This window comes from Hypoxylon trugodes, assembly GCF_022578975.1.
Source record: "Hypoxylon trugodes strain CBS 135444 unplaced genomic scaffold F4822scaffold_8, whole genome shotgun sequence".
Lineage (NCBI taxonomy): Eukaryota > Fungi > Ascomycota > Sordariomycetes > Xylariales > Hypoxylaceae > Hypoxylon > Hypoxylon trugodes.
The window spans coordinates 799,451-818,990 of record NW_026250023.1 but is presented as its reverse complement, the minus strand read 5'-3'; the positions used below and the strand labels follow the sequence as shown (position 1 = coordinate 818,990).

The window sequence follows — 19,540 nt, the reverse complement described above, 5'->3', positions numbered from 1 at the left end:
GAATGAAGAAAAGTTATTGGGGAATTAGAGGGAAGAAACAGGGGGCGTACGGGGGGTCATGGGTTTACTTTCGAGGGGGATCGACGGTGTGGCGCCTCTAAATCTTACATACCTACATTTATGTCTGGTATTGGCCTAGTTGTATATTCCTCCATAGATCACCAAATTCCTCTAAATATCGTGTTCAACCCCAATTTTTTCAATCTCCAACCTATTCTTCATTTCGTTTCATTTCATCTTATCTCATTCTTCGTTCCAAATAGGTGCGATGTGTGGCATTTTCGCCCACTCCGAAATAACAGGACAAGGGCTATTCGTAACACGACATTTATCGCGACATAAGTAAATTGGCCGATTGGCAGTACAAAGGACCGATGCACGGGCCATTTGGTAATCTTTCCGTGATGCCTCAGGCAGAAAAGTGCACGGTCGGCTGGCTGTTTCTTGGCTTCTTGGTGCTGAAAGAAAAAGAGCGGTGCTGAAAATCAGCTTACGTCCAAATTTCACAAAATAATCACCAAAGCAAGTAAGCAAATGAGTTCATCTAATCTTGTCATTCGATTTTTTCTTTCTCTAGGTGAAGTCATCAGGCATGTTGGTATTGCCTAGTCCTGATTGCGCTTTAGCGCTTGTATTTCCATCCATTTACTCCGTATGATATCCCAAGTCCGAGTGTTCCTCTCTATTGGACCCGGTAGATACCTAGACCACTCAAGGTATCCGCCCGTCTATATTTATTATTCCCATACCCGTTTCCCCGTACTCCGAGTAAAGACCCATCCCAGCCCCAAGCCGACCCGGCTTTACCTAATCCCCGTCCATTCCAATCCCAATTCAATCCGATTACTAAAAATAAAAATAAAACACGCCAATACCCATGTATCCCGTTCTAGCCTCTATAACATTGATTCAGGGAAATGCGAACCACGCTTCAATGCCCCGGTAAGTTTCGCGACGTCAATGATCTGGTCGACCAGCGGCTTGACATCAGATCCCTTGATCGGAACTCTGTGTCCACCACTCCACTCGACTAATCTCGTCGTCATCGGGTCGCAGTACTCCTCAAGCAGTTCTCTGTGTAGGTTCAAGCCCGGGTCGTTCAACCCGTGAACGTGGATAGTCGGGATCCTCAAAATGTGGTTTCCGCTCACAAGCTCCATCAAGTCGGGGCTGCGCGATAACCCAACTTGACCCGCGCCAACTAGCATAGACGATTGGAAGACGCCAGGGTCCAAGTTCACTATGGGAGCTCGTCCAGCGAGAATTACCCCGAATTTGAAGTCTGAACCTGCATGTGCGCGGCCGAGCCTCGAAGCACGGATTTGTTGTCTGAAAAGTATGCTTGCTGCCATCTTGGCTCCCTGGCTGAAACCTAGTATCCCGACGAATGGACCCGTGGCGCCTGCGAGGTCGTCCGCGTCTATAGCGGCGTCTAGCATGGCGTCAATGTCTGCGATTGCGGTGTAGTCGTCTGTTTCTGGCTGATCCGGCAACCAGCGTAACCACCGCTTAAAGGGACCGTGCTCTGCGTACACGGACATGACATCTGGACCCGCTGTGGATGAGTATGGAGCTTCCGCATATACGAATCGGAAGTATGGTGCTAGGACTCGTGATATTATGCGGCATTGTGCTTTAAAGATGCGAGCGTTGGTGCCGCCGCCGTGCAAGCAGAGTATGCGCGGCAGGTGCAGTGTCGGGTCCGTTGTGTTAACAGTCATGTTAACGGGGAATTAAATTAGCCGAGAGATGTTATTACTGCTTTGGGTGTGAAGTAGTAAGGCTGGAATGGGCCGACAAGCTGCTCAGCGTCTTGGGGGAGCAAGCAAAGGGTGTATGAGGAGTGTTGAACTTGAAGTTTAAACGATGGTATAACTCGAAAAAGATAAGAAGGGAAAAACCGAGAGATTTAAAGAAATGATCCGGTCTGTTTCAAAGTGTATATCGAAAATCCAACGTGGGATAATATCTACGGGTTGTTTAGGTACTTCCAGGTAGGTCTCATAGTAAAAAACTCCGGACCCGGTTGTCGATGACACTAAGCGAGGGATGGAAGGATTTCTAAGAAGAGCCAATCAGCTTGTTAGGATAGCACGAATTAGTACAAATACTTCGGACTTCACCAACTCGAAGTTAACTTAGTAAGCTAGCGTCAGCCCATGTTCCCGGTTCCACTCTATGCAAGTCCTAATTAAGTCGCCTCGGTCAATTTTCTTATTCTTCTTCTTTACCTTTTTGTCTTTTATCGTTTTATCTTACCCGATCGTCTTACATCTACCTAGGTATGCTTCGGCAGAGCAGCGTGGCTCAGAGTTTATCTCATATCTACCCATCATACATTCATTCATAACCAATCATATCCATTCACATGTGCATTCGTGCCTGTTCTTGGTAAGTAAAGAATGTAAGCTAAGACTCATTCGGTATACACGTACCTATCTTGGGTACATATCCGTCCCATCTAGGATACCCGGGATACCCCCCGGGAATTTATTAAAATCCAATTGAGACAAAGAGCCCTGGAGCCCCAAAGATACCTGCAACGGTCCCCGTTGGATTAAAAATACCCGAGTATTGGATTCACATTCTTGTCGGACCACCTAGAACCGCCGTATTTGGTAGGTGATAGGAAGATAAAATACCATCATCCCCACCTGAATTGCATCAGTGCTATCTATTCTTCTGTTTTCTCTCCGACAAAATATACATATGCATAGTTGACAACTGTTTCGAGGGTTTCGAGAAATACATGACTTAGGCACCAAATCTTACGGATTAGGTATCTACTTACATGTGCATGTAGATAAGATGTATACATCTTAGGACAGGTAGATAGGCGTTTACATGTGCAAGTAAGCAGCTGAAGCAGGCGAGGAAGGTGAGTACCACGGAGAAACGTTGTAAGCCTTCCACATTTCCAATCTACCTGATGCTGCAGGGAGTTGCAAGCCTCTAGGTCATCGTTTCGGAGTAGAAATTGCAACTAATTCCTGTCGTTATTTGCCAATTTAAGCCACCATGAAGTCATCACTAACGGCCGCCTCCCTCAGAGGCGTATAAAATATCCAATGATGCTCGTCGTGCGACATTACTTACAACATCATTGACAGCCTCTTTTATCGGGGGCTGAAATCCATGAAACAACTTCCAATAACATTATCGACTACATGGGAGAAAATAAAGGAGTCATCATGGATTACTATATACCCACTGATGTATTGCATATGATATTCAAAGATATAGATTTGTCACGAGATGACTTAAAATCGTTGAGACTCGTCTGCCGCCATTGGGGAAGCACCACTACGGAGCTGCTGTTCCGCTGAACCTGCGTCTCTCGACTCAATATGGACCGCGATGCATTCTTCAACATCGTGGCACGGCCTCACTTAGCGGGCGCGGTTCGGGAACTTGTCTGGTACGAACTCGCCAATGACATACCATCTTGGTCCACCCCTTCTACTCCGATCGAAGACGACTCCGACTCCTCCAATTATTACGAAGGCCTAGATGAAGACGCAGATTTCTACTCCGAACTCAAGTTGCAGATACTGGATCTCTTCTGGTTTTCTCTACAGATCGCCCACTCTGGAGAGAAGCCTGGCATGTCGATCGTAGACGAGATGCCAAAGCTAGACGAGTTTATGACGCAGTTCTAGGACGCACTGGACGCTATGCCCAAACTCCGTACCTTGATCAATCAGCCGATGAATTCATCTCGACTTCTTACCAAGGATCCTAAATTCTACCCAATTACAACTCAGAATCTGCAGGGTGGATTGAATACTATAGGCTCCCAAATGACCCAGGCTACTCACCTTCTATTGCATCTTGGGCTGAGTGCTGGCCACGATCGAGCTCCAGGTCAATTAACTCGCTTTTACTATGTCGATACGTATGACTATAGCCTGTTTCCCAATTTACGTTTCGAGTATCTTCCGTCACTCTTTACTTCGTTAACACACCTAGATATGTGTATTAGCAACGTACACATGGCGGTCCACCTTCAAGACCTAAGCAACTATATTATGGCCTCGAAGGACCTTATTTATCTTCGGCTATGTTTTGAAAGGGGAAGGCAAATTTACGAGGAACCCGATGGGCAAAAAACTGCCTTCGAAATTCTTCTAGATCACCCAGATCTCTACCTACCCAAATTACGCTCCTTGTATATTCATGACATGGGTACTCCAAAGGAGCCCTTCATGGGCTTCATCAAGAAGCGCATGCAAACGCTGAAGTCGCTTATAGTTGAAGATGACCTACCATCTGACACCATCTTCGATCTCGTTGAGATTATCTCATCGCATGAACTCGAATTAGAAGAGTTTGCTATCATACCATCGGACTGGGACAGTCATTGGCCTCTAAATTTGATCAATAAACTCCACCCAGATCCACCACCGAGGGAATATCCAGATCTCAGAAGATTTGAGAGCTTTGATGCCGACACGCGAACAGATGGGGTGGACAAATAAACAGGTTTGGACAAGAAACGCTCTCGGTCATGTCAGTCCATGCGCCTATATAACTATACATACACCATTCTACGACATTGATGACTGGAGAACCGCGGCGGTCATGGATTCGAGGCATAAATTTTATCGGTTTAATACTCATTATCCCTTGGAACAGGTCCTACGATTAGACGCAGACAATGGCGAAATGAGAATGCTGAAAGGAACGGGATATCGTTACGAATTTTTAGAAGAGATTCCCTCCTACGATGATATCGAGGGACTAGACCCGAACGACGAAAGGGCAAAGTATGCTCGTGAACATGCCTCGCACTTGAAGCGTTTACGCGAAGCCCCGCAGTGGATATGGGATATCCTGGATAAGCCGTCTTACATGATGGTGGAACATGACAAGCCAGTATACTACGGGTCATTCGGCACCAACGTAACCAAAGAATGGCATTGCGTCCATCCTATTGGATCAACGTATGAGAACGGAACGCATGTATGGAGGTTCAAACATCGGAACGGCCAGATAGCCTTCGGGGATGATCCTCTTGAATTCTAGGAGGACTGAGAGGGCAGCGAAGCGGGAGACACCGCGGAACCCACGCCGTTCGGGTGGAGAGAACCATTCCTGAATGAACTCATGGAGCACGTTACTACTCTTGGTCAATTCAATGTGGAAAACAATGGCGATGTAAAGTGGACAAAACCTGCCCATGGCGCGATTATCAAGTACGACCCGTCCAACGATCCCATGACGCGGGAATGTTGGCGCAACAGCATACCTTTGAATCTGAACATGGTGTGGAAGCTCTTGATGGGCAGGGTGGACGTAGATGAGGACTTTCTAGGGAGGTTCATAGCCTGATTGGGTTCATTGAAACGCCACCCCGATTTATATGAGGGGGGAGATATCGTGGTTTGTAAGTAAGCTTCATGGAATAAAAATAAAACAACATAACTGTCTCTATAGATTTAGTACGAAATGCAGCGACGACTCCGATAACAACGACTACAGAGCCTCCTGTTAGCCAAGCCCTTATGTTAGATTAATTACCTACGCCACCTTTGAAGTTATAACCCCGGTTTTAATTACGCTGTCCCCTACTTTCATCGTATCCGACACCCTGCGCAACGAGAAGGATACCTACATTTGAAACGGAATTATGTTTTCCCCGCCGGACATTCGGATATAATTCAATGTTGGTGACATCTCGTTTGTTATCCCGTTTAAAATCGAGGCGTCCTCTTGTTTGTTCCTACTAACAGGCTCCACGGCATGTTGACTAGTGCGGGAAGACCTGCAAGGAGACAACAAATATTCAACCAACCTATCGCCTGCGCCTTCTTAAGCACCATCCCTAGGATATGATTATCATTTAACGTGAAACATATCACATGTGGTAATATACGAATTATACAATCCCAGATATTGTGCACCCGTGGACTTTTATTTGAGACGACGATCTTCCGTCACACCACAGAAGGGATCATCATTTCTATATTAAGAACTGGGGCTTGTCCGACCAGGTCCCGGAACTTCCTGTCGCCTATTGGATAGAATCCACAAAGTCCGGGTCCCCCGCGTCTGCCACGAGACATCTAGATAACGCCCATGATATATACAAAGCCCGTAATTGGCGTACCCATCACTCTAAAATTCAGCCGCGCCCACCCCACCATCCTCCTCCTAGCCAATCACTACCCCCTCAATGCCCGGTGCGACAATCCTTCGGGATTGTCGAGATGTTCGAGTTACTCCGTTCCGTGTCGTTTGATCCTAGATACTTCCGAATAGTCCGTGCTGTTGTCTGCGCACCAGTGGCGTCTTTAATAACGGTCTAGACCCCCTTTGTTGTGAATTTCGTATTTTTGCTAGTTGACAATGAAAAACACCCCCTCTCCTTTTCTTAACCTCCGGTATATTGGAATATGTCCAGCCTGGAGGGCTACGAGGGACGATTGTGCTGCGCGATCTGCGGCGATGCTATCTTGTCGCTAACGTCCAAACTTGACGAGGAGACAAGGTGGCAGGCGGATGCTGTACTTATTAGTGATCCGACAAGGGGGTTTGAACAATTGGAGGAGCATTACCGAGGTGGGAAGAGACAGGACGCGCCACAACTAAATCTCCGAACCGCCCAAGACATACGAAAAGACCGAGCTCGTCTCACTGAAGGGGACTGTCTCCGAATCGTCGATGCTGAAGACAATCTCGATCCAGGGGATGAAGTGCGAGCTAATTATTCATACGGCCGCGAGGAAAATGGTGAATGGGCTTCGACGCCGTACTCTATCGCAACGCATGCAGCCTGCCTTGAGGTAGCTGAAAGTGCGATGCGTCGCTCGCCTCACGATATCGTCGTGCGGGATCTGCGCACGCTATGGAAGGTCCTGCGCATGCGGTTTGAAGTCGATGATAGCTATTATATGAGCACGGTGTCAGGCACCGTATCACGACCTCAGCGAATTCGGTTACCCCATAGTTACTACATCGCGTTTCGACCCTCGGATATGATAGCCGGGTATTCCCCCAATGATGCTGCCGATTTAAGTTCTGGACCGGGGAGTAAGATTAGTAGATGGGTATGCTAAGTACACGCTATCTGTCAGTATTGTGAACAAGTTAGCTAACTCGAGGAATAGGAAGCCGCCTACCCCCTGCACGTACCCAACGCAACCTCCGCAATTCTCGAGAATCTGAATACCTTACCTCCAGCGTCAACAGCAATCCCAGAAGCCGTGTCATTCCAGAAGAAATTCCTTGGATTGCCGCGGGAGCTACAAGACCACATATGCTCGTTCCTGGTGTCGCGGAATGGCATGCCAAATGTGTGTAACGGGTTACTACCCCAATGGGTATGGCGCGAAGTACTGCTCGGTGGGAAGTGTCTCCCATTCATGCAGGATATCGATGTGACTATTGTCGACGAATTTTGTGCCCAGTGGGGCAGGAATCGCAAGGACCAAGAGCCTAATTGGGAGTTGCTCGTGCGCAAGCTCAGTCAGGAGGCCTGGGGTATCTGGGATGCGGAGAATAGCATACTGAAGGTACCCAATGGTCTGCGAAATCGTAGGCGGATATGGAAGCTGGTTGAGGAGATGTATGTCGGTGATTTGGTACCTGTGAAGCGAGTGACTGGGATGAATAGCGATGCTGTGGCGGTGCCAAGATATTGGGATGAAAGGGGCGAGTTGGTGCATCCTGTTGCGCGAGTCAGCGTGGGTTCAAGAGGAAAATAAATGCAATCGGCGACTTCTGGTTACATTTTTGTCAGACTATGGGTGTGGAGGAAATAATTTCTAATATCATCTGGTGTTGGGTGGTTGTCAATGGAAATACCTCGTTTCGTGTTCGCATTTATCGTTTCTCAATCAATTCTACCATCATCGGGCGGTCGTCTGTGCGGGAATACCTAATGCGAACATCCAATTGACAAGCAACGTCTAACCGTCTTCGCCGTTGCCATAATTCCTGAGATGAAGTCAGATCCTGACGAGACAAGCCGAACACTGAAGCTATTCACAGTAAATAGAAAGCGGGGCTAGGTACGTACCATAAGAATACAATTCGACGTTAACATTGATCAGATCCATAGATTTTAGTTGTCGATAGGGAGTCAAAAGTAGTGTCATACGATTCTTAATAATTAAAATTAGCATAAAACCCTTCTAAGTCACTTCAGCCAGCGGCAAACTTACTCCAGCTAGCCTTCAACATGCTACACATATTATCCACACGTGAATACGAGAGATGCTTCGGTCACTTGCAAACGAATTAGCTTAATGGATGATCAAGGTGAATCTCAAAGTATGAACGAGCAATCAATCATTTAATTTCAATGCTGTAACTGATTAACCAGGTGTCTACCCACCAATAATGGTAGTCTGGACTTGGGTGTTTAGCCCGCCCAATTGAACAAACATATTAATTAAAATATGTATTGGATGAAAAGATGTCGGGTATAATCCCATCGCGTCCGAAACATAGAGGAACTTCTACGCAATGAGGATTGACCCATTTTGTTGCGACCCTTCTTAAGAAGGAGACGTGTATGAAGGCATATGGACATTGAAAAGTACATCGCCTAAAATGATTCCTGTGAAAGTATGTAGGTCAGCAGAAACTCCAAAGTGAACAAAGGAAATAGGGGAGGGGGAGTCGTCCGGTCGATGAGGCGAAGCAGGCCTCGTCGTCGGCGGCACTGGGCGGTCTCGCGCCGATGGCTGGAGGGTTGTGTCCAGGTCGCGGGTCGGGAGGCGAAACTAAATCTCGTCGTCGGCGACTTGGCCAGTCTCAATCGGGGCAGAGGATAGTATCTGGTTCTCGGGTCGGGAGGCGGACTAGGCTTCGCCGTCGGCAGCACTAGGCAGTCTCGTTCGTCGCCAGAGCGGTGTCTGGGTCGCGGATCGGGAGGCGAAACTAGGTCTCGTCGTCGGCGACCTAGTCGGTCTCGGTCGGGGCAGAGGATCGTGTCTGGTTCGCGGGTCGAGAGGCAGTAATCCAAGCCTCGTCGTCGGCGGCGTTGGGCAGTCTCATTCGCCGGTGGCCGGAGGATCGTGTCCGGGTCGCGGGTCGGGAGGCGAGCCAGGTCTCGTCGTCGGCGACACTGGGTGGTCTCAATCGTCCGCCGGAGGATCGTGTCCGGGGTAAAGGAAAAGAGGAAGGAGGTGAATGGGATGAGGGTAGGATGAGTATGGATGAGAAGGGCAAAAAAAGGATAAGATAAGGATGGTGGCGAGCACCTTGGTAATGCTGTTAGAAATGTTGACCATGTCAAAGTATTTATGGATGGTAGGTAATGAGTGAAGATGAAGAAAAAAATAGGAAGTGATGAGTGATGGTGGGTAATGAAAGATTTAATGATAATAGTAATGGATAATATTGGTGGCGAAGGATAATGGTGATAGGTGGTAATAGTAATGGATAATGGTAGTAATGGATGATAGATGATGGCAGTGATGAATAAGAATAATTAGAAATGAATGATGGTGATGATTTTGATGGAAGGGGGTAGTGATGGATAATAAACAATAATAAAAAGAGAGATGAATGATGAAGAGTGCCGATGGATGTTGGTGTTGGTAGGTAATAATAAATAATGGGAGTGATGGTGCGCAATCGTGAGTTATGGTACTAGTTGTGGATGAAGAAGGGTAATGATGGATGTGTGATGGTTGCAATAAGATGGAAGTTTTGGATGGGGAAGACTGAAGGAGATTTTGCATGACTTACTTGCTAAGAGATGGGAGAGTTGTTTGGTGAGAGGATGATGATGGGAAGAAAAGAAGCAGGAGTTTTGGGTGAGGGAAGTCAGGTATAAATATTAAAGCAGAGTGGTCTGGCTGATTAGAACTTGACCGCCTAGTATTCTGCCCGATTTATAAAAATTGTAGGATCACACAATTTGATTTTAAAATCAATGGAATTAATTCCATTTGCGAATTAAATCAGCGCGTATTTCTAGTGATCTTGTTGCCTAGGGGTTGATAGTTTTGATATTGAGGCTCTTTAGTGGGCCACTCAGTTTCCCCAGACTCCCCCACCACGAACTGTTATTAATTATTGGCCAATCAGAGGCACCCCTCATTCCTAAAACGGAATTAGGTCGATCATTTTTAGCACCCCACGTTCTATTTTTATTCCCTGATCAAATCTTCACAAGCAAAATACTTAAGTACATACGCGGTACAGAACCTTAAAATTGAATTCAAATCTGTTACCTGTTGGTTTCCTACTTTCTAATTGGCCTGATCTTGATTTGCGTTGATCTGATCTTGGATTTTATTGGCCTAAACCTTTGCACATTTTAAATCAACAACATCTCAAGTACCTAGGTACCCAACCATGTAGTTTTATTATCAGCTACCACGTACCTCGGTACTTACCTAAGTAACCAGACCGAAATCACCCGTGGTGCTCGTCTCTTGAGCTACATAGGTACAATAAATTCGTTGATCTGCGCCACCTACAGCCCACTCTCCGCGTTATGGTGAACCTGTGAGTACCTAGGTATTTAGATAACACGCTGCGATAATGGGAGGATTTTTTCAAGGTTATGTTGATATTGTTTCTCATAGGTAGTACATCTAACTTGAAACGACAACATGTCCGATATCCAAAGAAGCTATGCATCATTCTTTACAATGAGATCCTGTTCCCCTGTCCATGCTTCCGTCCCCATAATCGTGCTGTTTAGTATGGTTAACATGCTTCATGGCGCGAAATACGGAATATGCCGGACTTACAACTTCGCATTGAACTGTTGATGAAACCCGGCCCTTACTCTAATATTGGTCATCGTGAGACGGCAGTATCTAGTTTGTTTCCCTTATTATAAGACATGCGAGGGTTTTACTGAATCGGACTTGATAGCCAGGTAGCGGCTTCGATTCCACAATTCATCAACGTGTATATTACGGCGGACAAGTAAAGAAGCTTGAGATTGAAGTCGAGAAATTTTACGCGCTAAGATAGAATATTCAAGCATCGAGTAGAGAATCGAAATAGATAGTATTGTGTATGTAGACGTGCCGCATTGAATATATGTGTTCTTCTTAGCTTAGAGTTTGGATGTCTTCGCATGTTTGTTTTGGAAACTCGAGTATATTTGATGAGATAAACAGTTACGTGATCGAATTCTATGTTAAGATTACGAAATTTCATGGGACACGAACCTAGAGATGGCATAATATTTTAATCAGGATTGTATTGACGTGCTTCTATACGTTTACGATGACGATTCGAGTATGTAGGACGGTACGAATCACCGGCCCACCGTTTTGATCTGTCGGAACTCCCGCTTCCTACTCGTCTTGGATGCGTGGAACTTTCCTGTTCGACTTCCTCCTCCTCATTGATCGGTCGTTTCTTTGTTGTGGGGTACTGGACCTTACGATCCCAAGCTTCTAATGACCAAGGACTACGGAGGAAGTTTTTAAGCTCATGAAGGAGCAACTTGGTATTATCGCGACCTAGAAAATCTTTAAGCATTTCCTCCGCTTGACCCTGACTTCCTTGAATATCCACCGTTTTCAAAATCGCAACTATATACTCGAGTAGAAACTCTGCATTATTCGCACGTCTTCTCGTCATCGCGTTATCGCTCGATTGTGCCGTGGGCGGCGTGCGCAAGAATTCGAAGACTTGGAGTTCCCTTCTTAGCCACGTCCGCGCCCTTGATACCATTTCGGGATCGGATTCGAAAAGCTGCGGGGTCAAGTCGCGAAAACCCGACCTTTGGCTCGATCCTACGTGTAGTGAGTATAATTGGTTGCGGTAAACATGTTGGCGACGGACGATTGCCTCGTCAACAGTTACTCGTCGGGGAGGCGCATTTTCGGCTCGACGATGATTCGGTCGCGGGATGGTGTCTCGTGGTCGGTATAATTGAGCGCGCGACTGGGCCTCTTGTTGTGATGGCTCTTTCTGGTGGGGAACCAGATATACTCTACTCTTCGCGTCTGGCTTATCGCTCTCGAAGTCGCATAAGACCTCATCGATATTGCTTTTGCAAAGGGGGCATTTCGTCTGCTGCTCGAGCCAGCTAAGGAGGCAAAGATAATCGAAATTCCGATGGCTGCAAGGCCGGGCCTCGCAAACCTCGGTTATATTATCGAGGCAAATGACGCAACATGTTTCTTTTGAACTGTCGGTTTCTGTTTGATTCCGCGAGGATGCTACTTCCACAAGAGTATTCTGGAGGACTTTTGATCTTATTTCATCGACATCTGTATCTGCGTCCATATATGCTTCAAATGGAAAAATGCGACACGGGAGACGATGAAAGATGAGCAAGATTGAAATTGATGATTCGTGGCTTCAAAGTGAAAAAGAAGGCGATTACATAATGTTAAGACAATGACGGGGATGTAAGGGTGCGGAGTTCGGAGTTACGGGGTTACCTGCGTACATGTGTAGGGAAACGTTACGCCACTGATGTAATAAATTGATTGGACTAAGCAGGTACTTAGTGAGTACAGTAAAAGTGGGACGATCCACCTAGACTGCCAGTGTGCTCCACCGGTTAGTCCCGCGTTCGCGTACAGTGAATGTACTCACTAAAGTTTGTCGCGTTTTCATCGCGACTAGAATAATTAAAATTCCCAAGTCATATGCAAATACCATCTGCATTAAACTTCGACGCCGAACAACTTTCTTCGATAATTCAACATCAACAACCACCCAGACACATTGGCACTATCTAGTACAAAATGGACGCCGAAGAAAGACAACAATATGAAGAGACATCTAAGCAATTGCGCGCTGAGCTTAAGCGCTTCGAATCCGACTGGGCACGTCACAATGACGGTAGAAAACCACGTCGCGAGAACATTAAAGAAAACCCAGAGATAGGTAAGTCTACCTGTATATTTTCACCTGATCCCATTGATAAAAAGCTAATAAATCCGCGATTTAGCTGGCAAATACAAAGAATACAATCGGATTCGAGACATCCTTGCTGGAAAGCTACCTCCCAAGTCCAAAGACTCCTCGCGCGATCATGATCGGAAGCGCCAGCTGGAGGAAATCCAAGTGCAGACACCTTCTAAACGCCCCAGGCAAGCCGAGACCCCTATACACTTACGAGAGCGAATTATTCCCCCGGAGATGTTCGAGACGCCCTCTTCACGCAAACTCTTCAGCCCTCCCATGCCTACTTCAATTGGACCCACACCACACAGGGATGGGCGGGTCCTAGGCCTTTTCGATTTATTATCAGAGAACGATGAGAACTCGCCTTTGAAGTCGAGACATACCGAGTCTACGAAAGACAGCAACATCCAGGCAACCCCTAGCAAGAGGAGCACCGAGGAAGTGGGTGACGGCGAAGACGTAAAACTGGGTAGGACCCCAACATCTACAACCAAGCGTGGGAATCTTTTCATGACACCTTCTAAACGGCGAGATGGAAATGCTGCTCTAGGCAGAACTCCAACTTCAGCCAGCAAATCGCACCTATCCACACCGTCTTTCCTAAGGAGAGCCCCCCTGGCAACCGTAGATGAGAACGGGGATTACATATCACCTGCCCCTTTGCGACTGCCACGTAAGCCTCTGGGTCGAAGTTTGAGCAGCGTAGTAGCTAGTTTACGGAAGCTAGAGGAGGAGGCCCTGGACGATGATCTTGAAGCCTTGCACGAGATGGAGGACGAATCAAACCCTTCAAAACCTGCTGGCCCCGTAAAACCAAAGGAAGATATCCTTGAACCAGACAGCCAAGCACAACAACTTCTCGGTGGGTTCGACGACGAGGCTTTCTACGATAGCGAACCGCAAGACGAATTGGGCCGTAACGGTCAACCGTTGAGGGTGTACAAGAAGAAGGGTCAAAAACGTACTACACGTCGGGCGAACTTGAAGCCGACTCGGAGCAAACGGCCCCAGGATGCTACGGAGCAACAGTCGGAACTGGACATTGAAGGCGATAGCGTCCCCGAGACGCAGCTCGGCGTTACGAAGGGTGATAATGTTTCACAGCTAGATCTGCTGTCCGGTTCTGACTTAGAGCTTCCCGAAGAGAAGAACCAGAGCAAGAAAGCGAAGAAGGCAGATAGGACAGAAGGCAAGGCTCACAAAGCGGCAAGGAAAGTCAATGAATTGGCCCATGCCAACTTCAAGAGGCTGAAGTTGAGGAATAACGGATCAAAAGGCTCGGGAGCTAAGGGTAGATTTCGGCGAAGAGGTTAAAAGCCGTAACATTGTGCCTTAATAGCCTATAGTGATAAACAATGGTCATTATTTTGATCTACATGATATCGTAATGCAGTTACCAATCGGACATATCAACACCAGTGTTTCGCGCTGTAGTCGACTTACCTAGGTATAGAATTAGGTATAGTTCCAACAAGGTCCCAACGGATTTTTTCTCTCCAGTTGGACCAGGTACTATTGGGGCGTTGGCGGCTGAAAATCCCAGTGCCTAGGTATTACAAGGTAAGCATGTGGTATGTCGTGCATATCCGCGACGCAGTTCCCCTTTCAAGGAAGCGAGTCGACCAACATCATCTACTAATCGCTGAAACTAACTCTGCAAAGTAAAGCTTGCGCTTAACAGGATGCAGTAAGAAAATCCAGCTGACATAAATCCACTATGACTTTAACATTGGTTCTCAAAATATTATGATCTGACGCTGGCACCGGTTAAGGCTGTGGCTTACATATTATACCTCGTTATGCAGGTACCTATCTAAGTAGGTCGATAGTAATAACGAACCCGAGATTAATTCGGGCATATTTTGTAAGGCTGCTCATAAAACTTTATATTCCATTTGTTTCATAACTTCCGTACCCCGAGAATCGGCACTCCTTCCCATCTTTGACAGAACTATGGTACGTTATTTTTTACCAAAAAAACCTTCAAGAAAAGGTCTAGCTTACTAGAATACCCTTTATGGATTGAGTGGCAGCGCATATATACGAGCACCGATAAAGCTACCTAGGTAATAGTTATTCAACAAGGTGACATGTAATACAAATAATAATAAATAATAGGAGCTGGTATTATAATCGTTGATATTGATTATGATCAACTCCTATGAGTTACTGATAGATTAAAATGAATGTGTTTGTGTTGAGCTAATACATAATAAATCATGCCAAGTCATAAGGCGTTACTACCAAACAGTAGTTGAAGTCAAGAATAATTAACACAGTGAATACTGAATACGTAATACCATCCCATCATATCCCATGTAGCCTCGTTCATAATTTATTATCCGGAAATCGGTGTTGATATAATATCCGAAGTTGTCGACGGCACTAACCGACGTACTTATCTGTCTAGGTAAGCACCTCTAAAGTGACTGATGTACTTTGGATATCATGCCGCCGCCAAGTTACTTCTTGTTGTTGAACTGAGCACCGAACCCGAGTAGATCTTGAGCAATGTCATGGTCTGTGTGAGGTCCAGCCGATCCGTCTTTAGGTTCGGACACGTCCGGGTCGGGGGAGCCGCGGTGGGTCTTAGTACTATCGTCGCTCTTCTTAGACTCGCTTCGGTCACTGTTATTACCAACACATTAGAGATAGTCTTTCTTAAGAAAGATGCCTCAGGTATAGGTCCAAGCTTACGACTTAGTCGTTTGACTAGGATTTGATGAGTAGTCGGGCATTTTAGAGTGACAGCAGTATGAGATAGTGGTGTATAAAACTCGGTAGGTCCGGATTGGAGCTTAGGGCGAGAGTATATAAATAAGAGCAACTTTATCTTGCCGGCCAAGGAGGTCTGAATGCTTTTAACAGGATAATAAATGCGTATCTGGGCGAAAGTCTTGCCAACAGCCGACAAAAGAGCAATACCGAGACGTATACTCCCTATAGAATTATGTATCAAGGAAGAAGAAGAGAAAGGGGAGGAAGTGAGAATAGAGAGAACCCTCCAGTATTTATCTCCGTCCAAGCATTCCAGTTCCTCTGCCATCCACGAGCCTTTGACCACATAAATGCCTACCGGTTTGGCTCTGCCTACTTCCAGGAGATCGACTTAGCAGCAGTGAACATGGGTACGGACACGCGAGGATACATACTATTCCCATATCAATCTTTTATGCCATTGGTTTTTCTCTTTTTGTTCAAAGTCATGATTCGTCATCCTCCTTTTGCGTGGTGGGTGGGTCTTGCTAGAGTGATTTCCAACAAAATCCCGATTAATATCATACTTGCTTTCCAAGGATCACAATGTATATCGATGCCGCCCTCAAGAACTTCTGATTGGGTTGTGTCGTTTTGTGACTACTTAGGTACCTAGGTATCCAGGTATCTAGTAGCTTCGGTGTGCCGACCAAAATGCTGTGTAACAACGAAAACTGCACGAAGCCGAAGGTATCGTGATCATCCCAGCAGCCATGCAGATGAACCTACCCACACACCCTTACTATTCAGATACTCATTGGCCAGTGTCGATTTGTTCAATTTAGACTGGGGTTCTGATTTGCTGGCTCCTATTGTCCCTATCGGATGCGGCTGATCTACGTATACCTGGGCAAGGGCGGTATTTAGGTACAAAATCTCGCCGCCTACTATGGGCCGCATAGACGTACAGCGAACCACAAAGTGGTTGCTTACATACAAGTTGCCTGGCTCCCGAGGGACCAATGGTACCTACCCAGGTATATAAGATGAGGCTGCCACTTTAAAACGCAAATTACCCCTCTTCTTCATTCTCTTGTACCTTTCTTTATCTTCGTTACCGTCTTTATATGATCATCAATAACTCTAGTTGAAAACGAATACATCGTGTCGAGATGGAAGCCCCGATAAACGATGGTTCCGAGAAGTTTTTGGATGTTCCCTACGACCAAAGATGGGAATTACTTAAACCAACTATTGTACGGATTTATATGGAAGAAAATAACAAGATCGCTCGCGTCGCGGAACGAATGAAGGGCGAATATAGTTTCGATGCCCAGTCAGTTAATACGCGCCTATAAACCCCGTGGATTAACGTCAGCTAACATACTGGGATACCGAGCAGAGTCCATCAATATCGATATCAATTCAAAAAGTGGGAAATTAAGAAGAGGATTACCACAGAAGAGAAGGGCGCCGTCATCACTACCCTTGGGAAACGACGTCGGGAAGATGGGGCAAGTACATCCAATGTGACAATAAACCAAGGCGGGTACCAGAAAGAGGTAGACAAAAAACAATTGAAAAGATATATCAATCAGAGTACCCGACAATCCCAGCTGTTGACTTGGAGTCCAGGACTGTAAGTTGGGGATGTAGTGCTTCGAAATACTATGGAAGCAATTGTATTAACTGACACCCCAGGTTCCTTCGACGCGATCTCCCATACGCAGCGTTAGTTGGAAAGATTTCTGGACAGAACCAACTATCGCCTCCCAGTGGTGGTCCTATCACTCCAGACTACTTAACCGTCGTTAGCCCACAAGCGGGTGGTTCCCCTTCGGAACCACAAAATGTCTTGTCACCAACTATGCAATTGATTAGAAAGAAAGTATTATTGGATAGAGCAAGACTGTTCCTTGATGGCAGAGAACAGGAACTGATGGCAGGGATGAGCCGAGATGAAAAGAAGTAAGTCACCCCCTCTAAATATTGACCCTGAACACGCTGACAGAGTTCAATGTAATAGGTCTGCCGCGACATGGCTTCATGATTTATGGATGTATTCATTCATAACTGCTAAATACTGGGGTAGGGGCCCGAAGGCTTGGACCCTGCCTCTAATTAATTTCAAATCATTCGGTTGCCATCCTGTTCCGTCCACTCCGGACAATATTAACCTGGATTCTATGTCTGGCTCTTCACCGACAACTATCAACATCGGGTTACAATCCCGGGAACCAACGCAGCTCTGTCGATGGACCATTCATTATAAAGAAGAGGTAAAATACGAACGCACCCCGTCCCCTCCTCTGGCCATGGATGACGAGTTTGAAGAGAAATTTGATGTCGATGATGAGTCCACGTGGAGTGTATGGCGTGCGACAGGGCCCCTTCACGACCTCTCGGGTGCGATTACCCAAGCGCTCCAGCAGAATACGTTCTCTGCGATCCAACCTGAGGATCTGCCTCTAGCTGCGGACTCACTTACAAAAGCGATAGAAAGATCTCCCGACGAATTGCGTGCCGAGACCTTTGGTTTCGCCATCATGTCGCGTAATATGCCTGTTCTTGATGAAATATTCGAATACTATAAGGGAGACGTTCCGGAATGTTTCTCAACAATATTTCCCTTCCATCTAGCCGCAAGGTTCTTAGATGGGGGGAAATCTTGCTGTTTAGTGATGAGCGATCTAGTGAATGGTTTGGGAGGTTCAAACTCAATTGCAGTTAACTACGTCGATAACCTCGGTTTAACTGTGCTGGACGCTTTATTTGTTTCCATTCTCCGATCGCATAGCAAAACTACCCTCACGTCATTGGGCGACGCATTCATTGGCCAAACTCGATACCATGGAGAGGAGGTCGACCCTTGCGGTAGATGGGATGCGGACTCTCCGTGTGTGCGGCGCCTGTATGCTTTGGGGAAAGCAGCAATTCCGTCTCAGTGGAAGCACATGTTCTGCCATACGTCCGTTCAAGCTGTTTGTCATAATTTATCTGCGATATTCATGACTCCAATGAGACCGAACATCAATACACCTAGCGGGTTATTTGCGAGACGTTGTGGCCATTGTGGATTGGAATTAAAACCCGGTCCGCTTCATGCATTAGTACTGACAGCATTCCATTTAGCTAGTAGTGGCATGCCAGGCGAAAATTTATTCGGCATGGTATCTTGTCTTGTCTGCTTATTAACACTCCGTGCAGATCCATGCGTCACAGCGGAAGTCTCATTTTTTGCACTACTAGGTCAAGATGCAGATGAATGTCAACATCCGCCTATGAATGCAACTGAGTTAGCATCACAAGTCCCCTCGCAAATCTTGGAGTCGTGGAGTGTGGAAGCAAGACTGGGTTGGGAGGTTTTAAATACTATCATGCGGCACGACATAGATAAACGCCGGAGAGGGTCTGATATAACTAAAGAATACGAATGGCGCCGGGGGGTTATGGACCGCACACACTTTCTAGAGGTTGTGTCACACCCAAAAATAATATATTATGGGAATCGAAAGCTTGGGCTAATCTGGGCGGCAATGCAAGCCGAGCTATTGACATACCGTCGTCTAGAAGTACAGGACTCCTGGCTATCCCCTCGTTTTGATATGATGCTTCTTCTTAGAGGACTAACAAGTGATGACGATGAATATCTCGTTGCGTTAGGCCGGGGTGATGCAGACGCCGGCGAAGATCGGTTACAACGATATTCGCTTTGCGGACTTTTCTACGATACGGATAATCCAGGATGTGCTAGGAGGGAAGAGGTTTGTAAGTCATACTATGCCAACCTCGATGATTGGAAGCGTAGTGCATTTATTAGGGCGCAGGAATTCGATTATGGATTCGATTATAGATTCGATTATAGATTCGATTATTAGATACTAGTTATTATCGCTAGTCTTGTCTGGGAGGAGGCTACATCGTGAAGAGTCTGCGTTAGGTCAGGCACCGCAAGGGCTACGACAAAAATAGACATAGAGGACTGATAATATGTGCATGGCTG

The 19,540-nt window shown here is 46.4% G+C and overlaps 9 protein-coding genes across 9 annotated transcripts; 6 read left to right on the top strand and 3 right to left on the bottom strand.

The window, feature by feature from the left end:
- Positions 1 to 150: 150 nt before the first annotated feature.
- F4822DRAFT_412861 (serine hydrolase FSH) lies at positions 151 to 2,215 on the bottom strand. The gene has a single exon (XM_051458991.1). It carries the CDS (start codon positions 1,719 to 1,721, stop codon positions 897 to 899), a length of 825 nt encoding a protein of 274 aa, XP_051311137.1. The 5' UTR covers positions 1,722 to 2,215; the 3' UTR covers positions 151 to 896.
- Positions 2,216 to 3,347: 1,132 nt separating this feature from the next.
- Positions 3,348 to 3,659, top strand: F4822DRAFT_432212 (uncharacterized protein; the record flags this gene model as incomplete). The annotated part of the gene is made up of 1 exon (XM_051461609.1): positions 3,348 to 3,659. One exon carries the CDS (start codon positions 3,348 to 3,350, stop codon positions 3,657 to 3,659), a length of 312 nt encoding a protein of 103 aa, XP_051311136.1.
- F4822DRAFT_342229 (uncharacterized protein) lies at positions 3,524 to 4,708 on the top strand. The gene has a single exon (XM_051455824.1). It carries the CDS (start codon positions 3,675 to 3,677, stop codon positions 4,476 to 4,478), a length of 804 nt encoding a protein of 267 aa, XP_051311135.1. The 5' UTR covers positions 3,524 to 3,674; the 3' UTR covers positions 4,479 to 4,708.
- Positions 4,582 to 5,331, top strand: F4822DRAFT_432210 (uncharacterized protein; the record flags this gene model as incomplete). The annotated part of the gene is made up of 2 exons (XM_051461608.1): positions 4,582 to 4,943; positions 5,043 to 5,331. 2 exons carry the CDS (start codon positions 4,582 to 4,584, stop codon positions 5,329 to 5,331), a joined length of 651 nt encoding a protein of 216 aa, XP_051311134.1.
- A 576-nt stretch (positions 5,332 to 5,907) lies between these two features.
- Positions 5,908 to 8,172, top strand: F4822DRAFT_342171 (uncharacterized protein). Its single transcript, XM_051455823.1, has 2 exons — positions 5,908 to 7,049; positions 7,110 to 8,172. Exons 1-2 carry the CDS (start codon positions 6,396 to 6,398, stop codon positions 7,704 to 7,706), a joined length of 1,251 nt encoding a protein of 416 aa, XP_051311133.1. The 5' UTR covers positions 5,908 to 6,395; the 3' UTR covers positions 7,707 to 8,172.
- Positions 8,173 to 10,427: 2,255 nt separating this feature from the next.
- On the bottom strand, positions 10,428 to 12,282 carry F4822DRAFT_412841 (uncharacterized protein). The gene is made up of 2 exons (XM_051458990.1): positions 10,713 to 12,282; positions 10,428 to 10,655 (listed from the first exon to the last, which is right to left on the bottom strand). Exon 1 carries the CDS (start codon positions 12,208 to 12,210, stop codon positions 11,161 to 11,163), a length of 1,050 nt encoding a protein of 349 aa, XP_051311132.1. The 5' UTR covers positions 12,211 to 12,282; the 3' UTR covers positions 10,428 to 10,655; positions 10,713 to 11,160.
- Positions 12,283 to 12,559: 277 nt separating this feature from the next.
- On the top strand, positions 12,560 to 14,244 carry F4822DRAFT_412838 (DNA replication/checkpoint protein). The gene is made up of 2 exons (XM_051458989.1): positions 12,560 to 12,819; positions 12,884 to 14,244. Exons 1-2 carry the CDS (start codon positions 12,678 to 12,680, stop codon positions 14,152 to 14,154), a joined length of 1,413 nt encoding a protein of 470 aa, XP_051311131.1. The 5' UTR covers positions 12,560 to 12,677; the 3' UTR covers positions 14,155 to 14,244.
- Positions 14,245 to 15,302: 1,058 nt separating this feature from the next.
- Positions 15,303 to 15,578, bottom strand: F4822DRAFT_432206 (uncharacterized protein; the record flags this gene model as incomplete). The annotated part of the gene is made up of 2 exons (XM_051461607.1): positions 15,303 to 15,468; positions 15,538 to 15,578. The coding sequence occupies 2 exons, from the start codon at positions 15,576 to 15,578 to the stop codon at positions 15,303 to 15,305; spliced, it is 207 nt and encodes a 68-aa protein (XP_051311130.1).
- An 881-nt stretch (positions 15,579 to 16,459) lies between these two features.
- F4822DRAFT_342116 (uncharacterized protein) lies at positions 16,460 to 19,498 on the top strand. Its single transcript, XM_051455822.1, has 4 exons — positions 16,460 to 16,873; positions 16,940 to 17,176; positions 17,239 to 17,505; positions 17,564 to 19,498. Exons 1-4 carry the CDS (start codon positions 16,710 to 16,712, stop codon positions 19,413 to 19,415), a joined length of 2,520 nt encoding a protein of 839 aa, XP_051311129.1. The 5' UTR covers positions 16,460 to 16,709; the 3' UTR covers positions 19,416 to 19,498.
- The last annotated feature ends 42 nt before the right edge of the window (positions 19,499 to 19,540 follow it).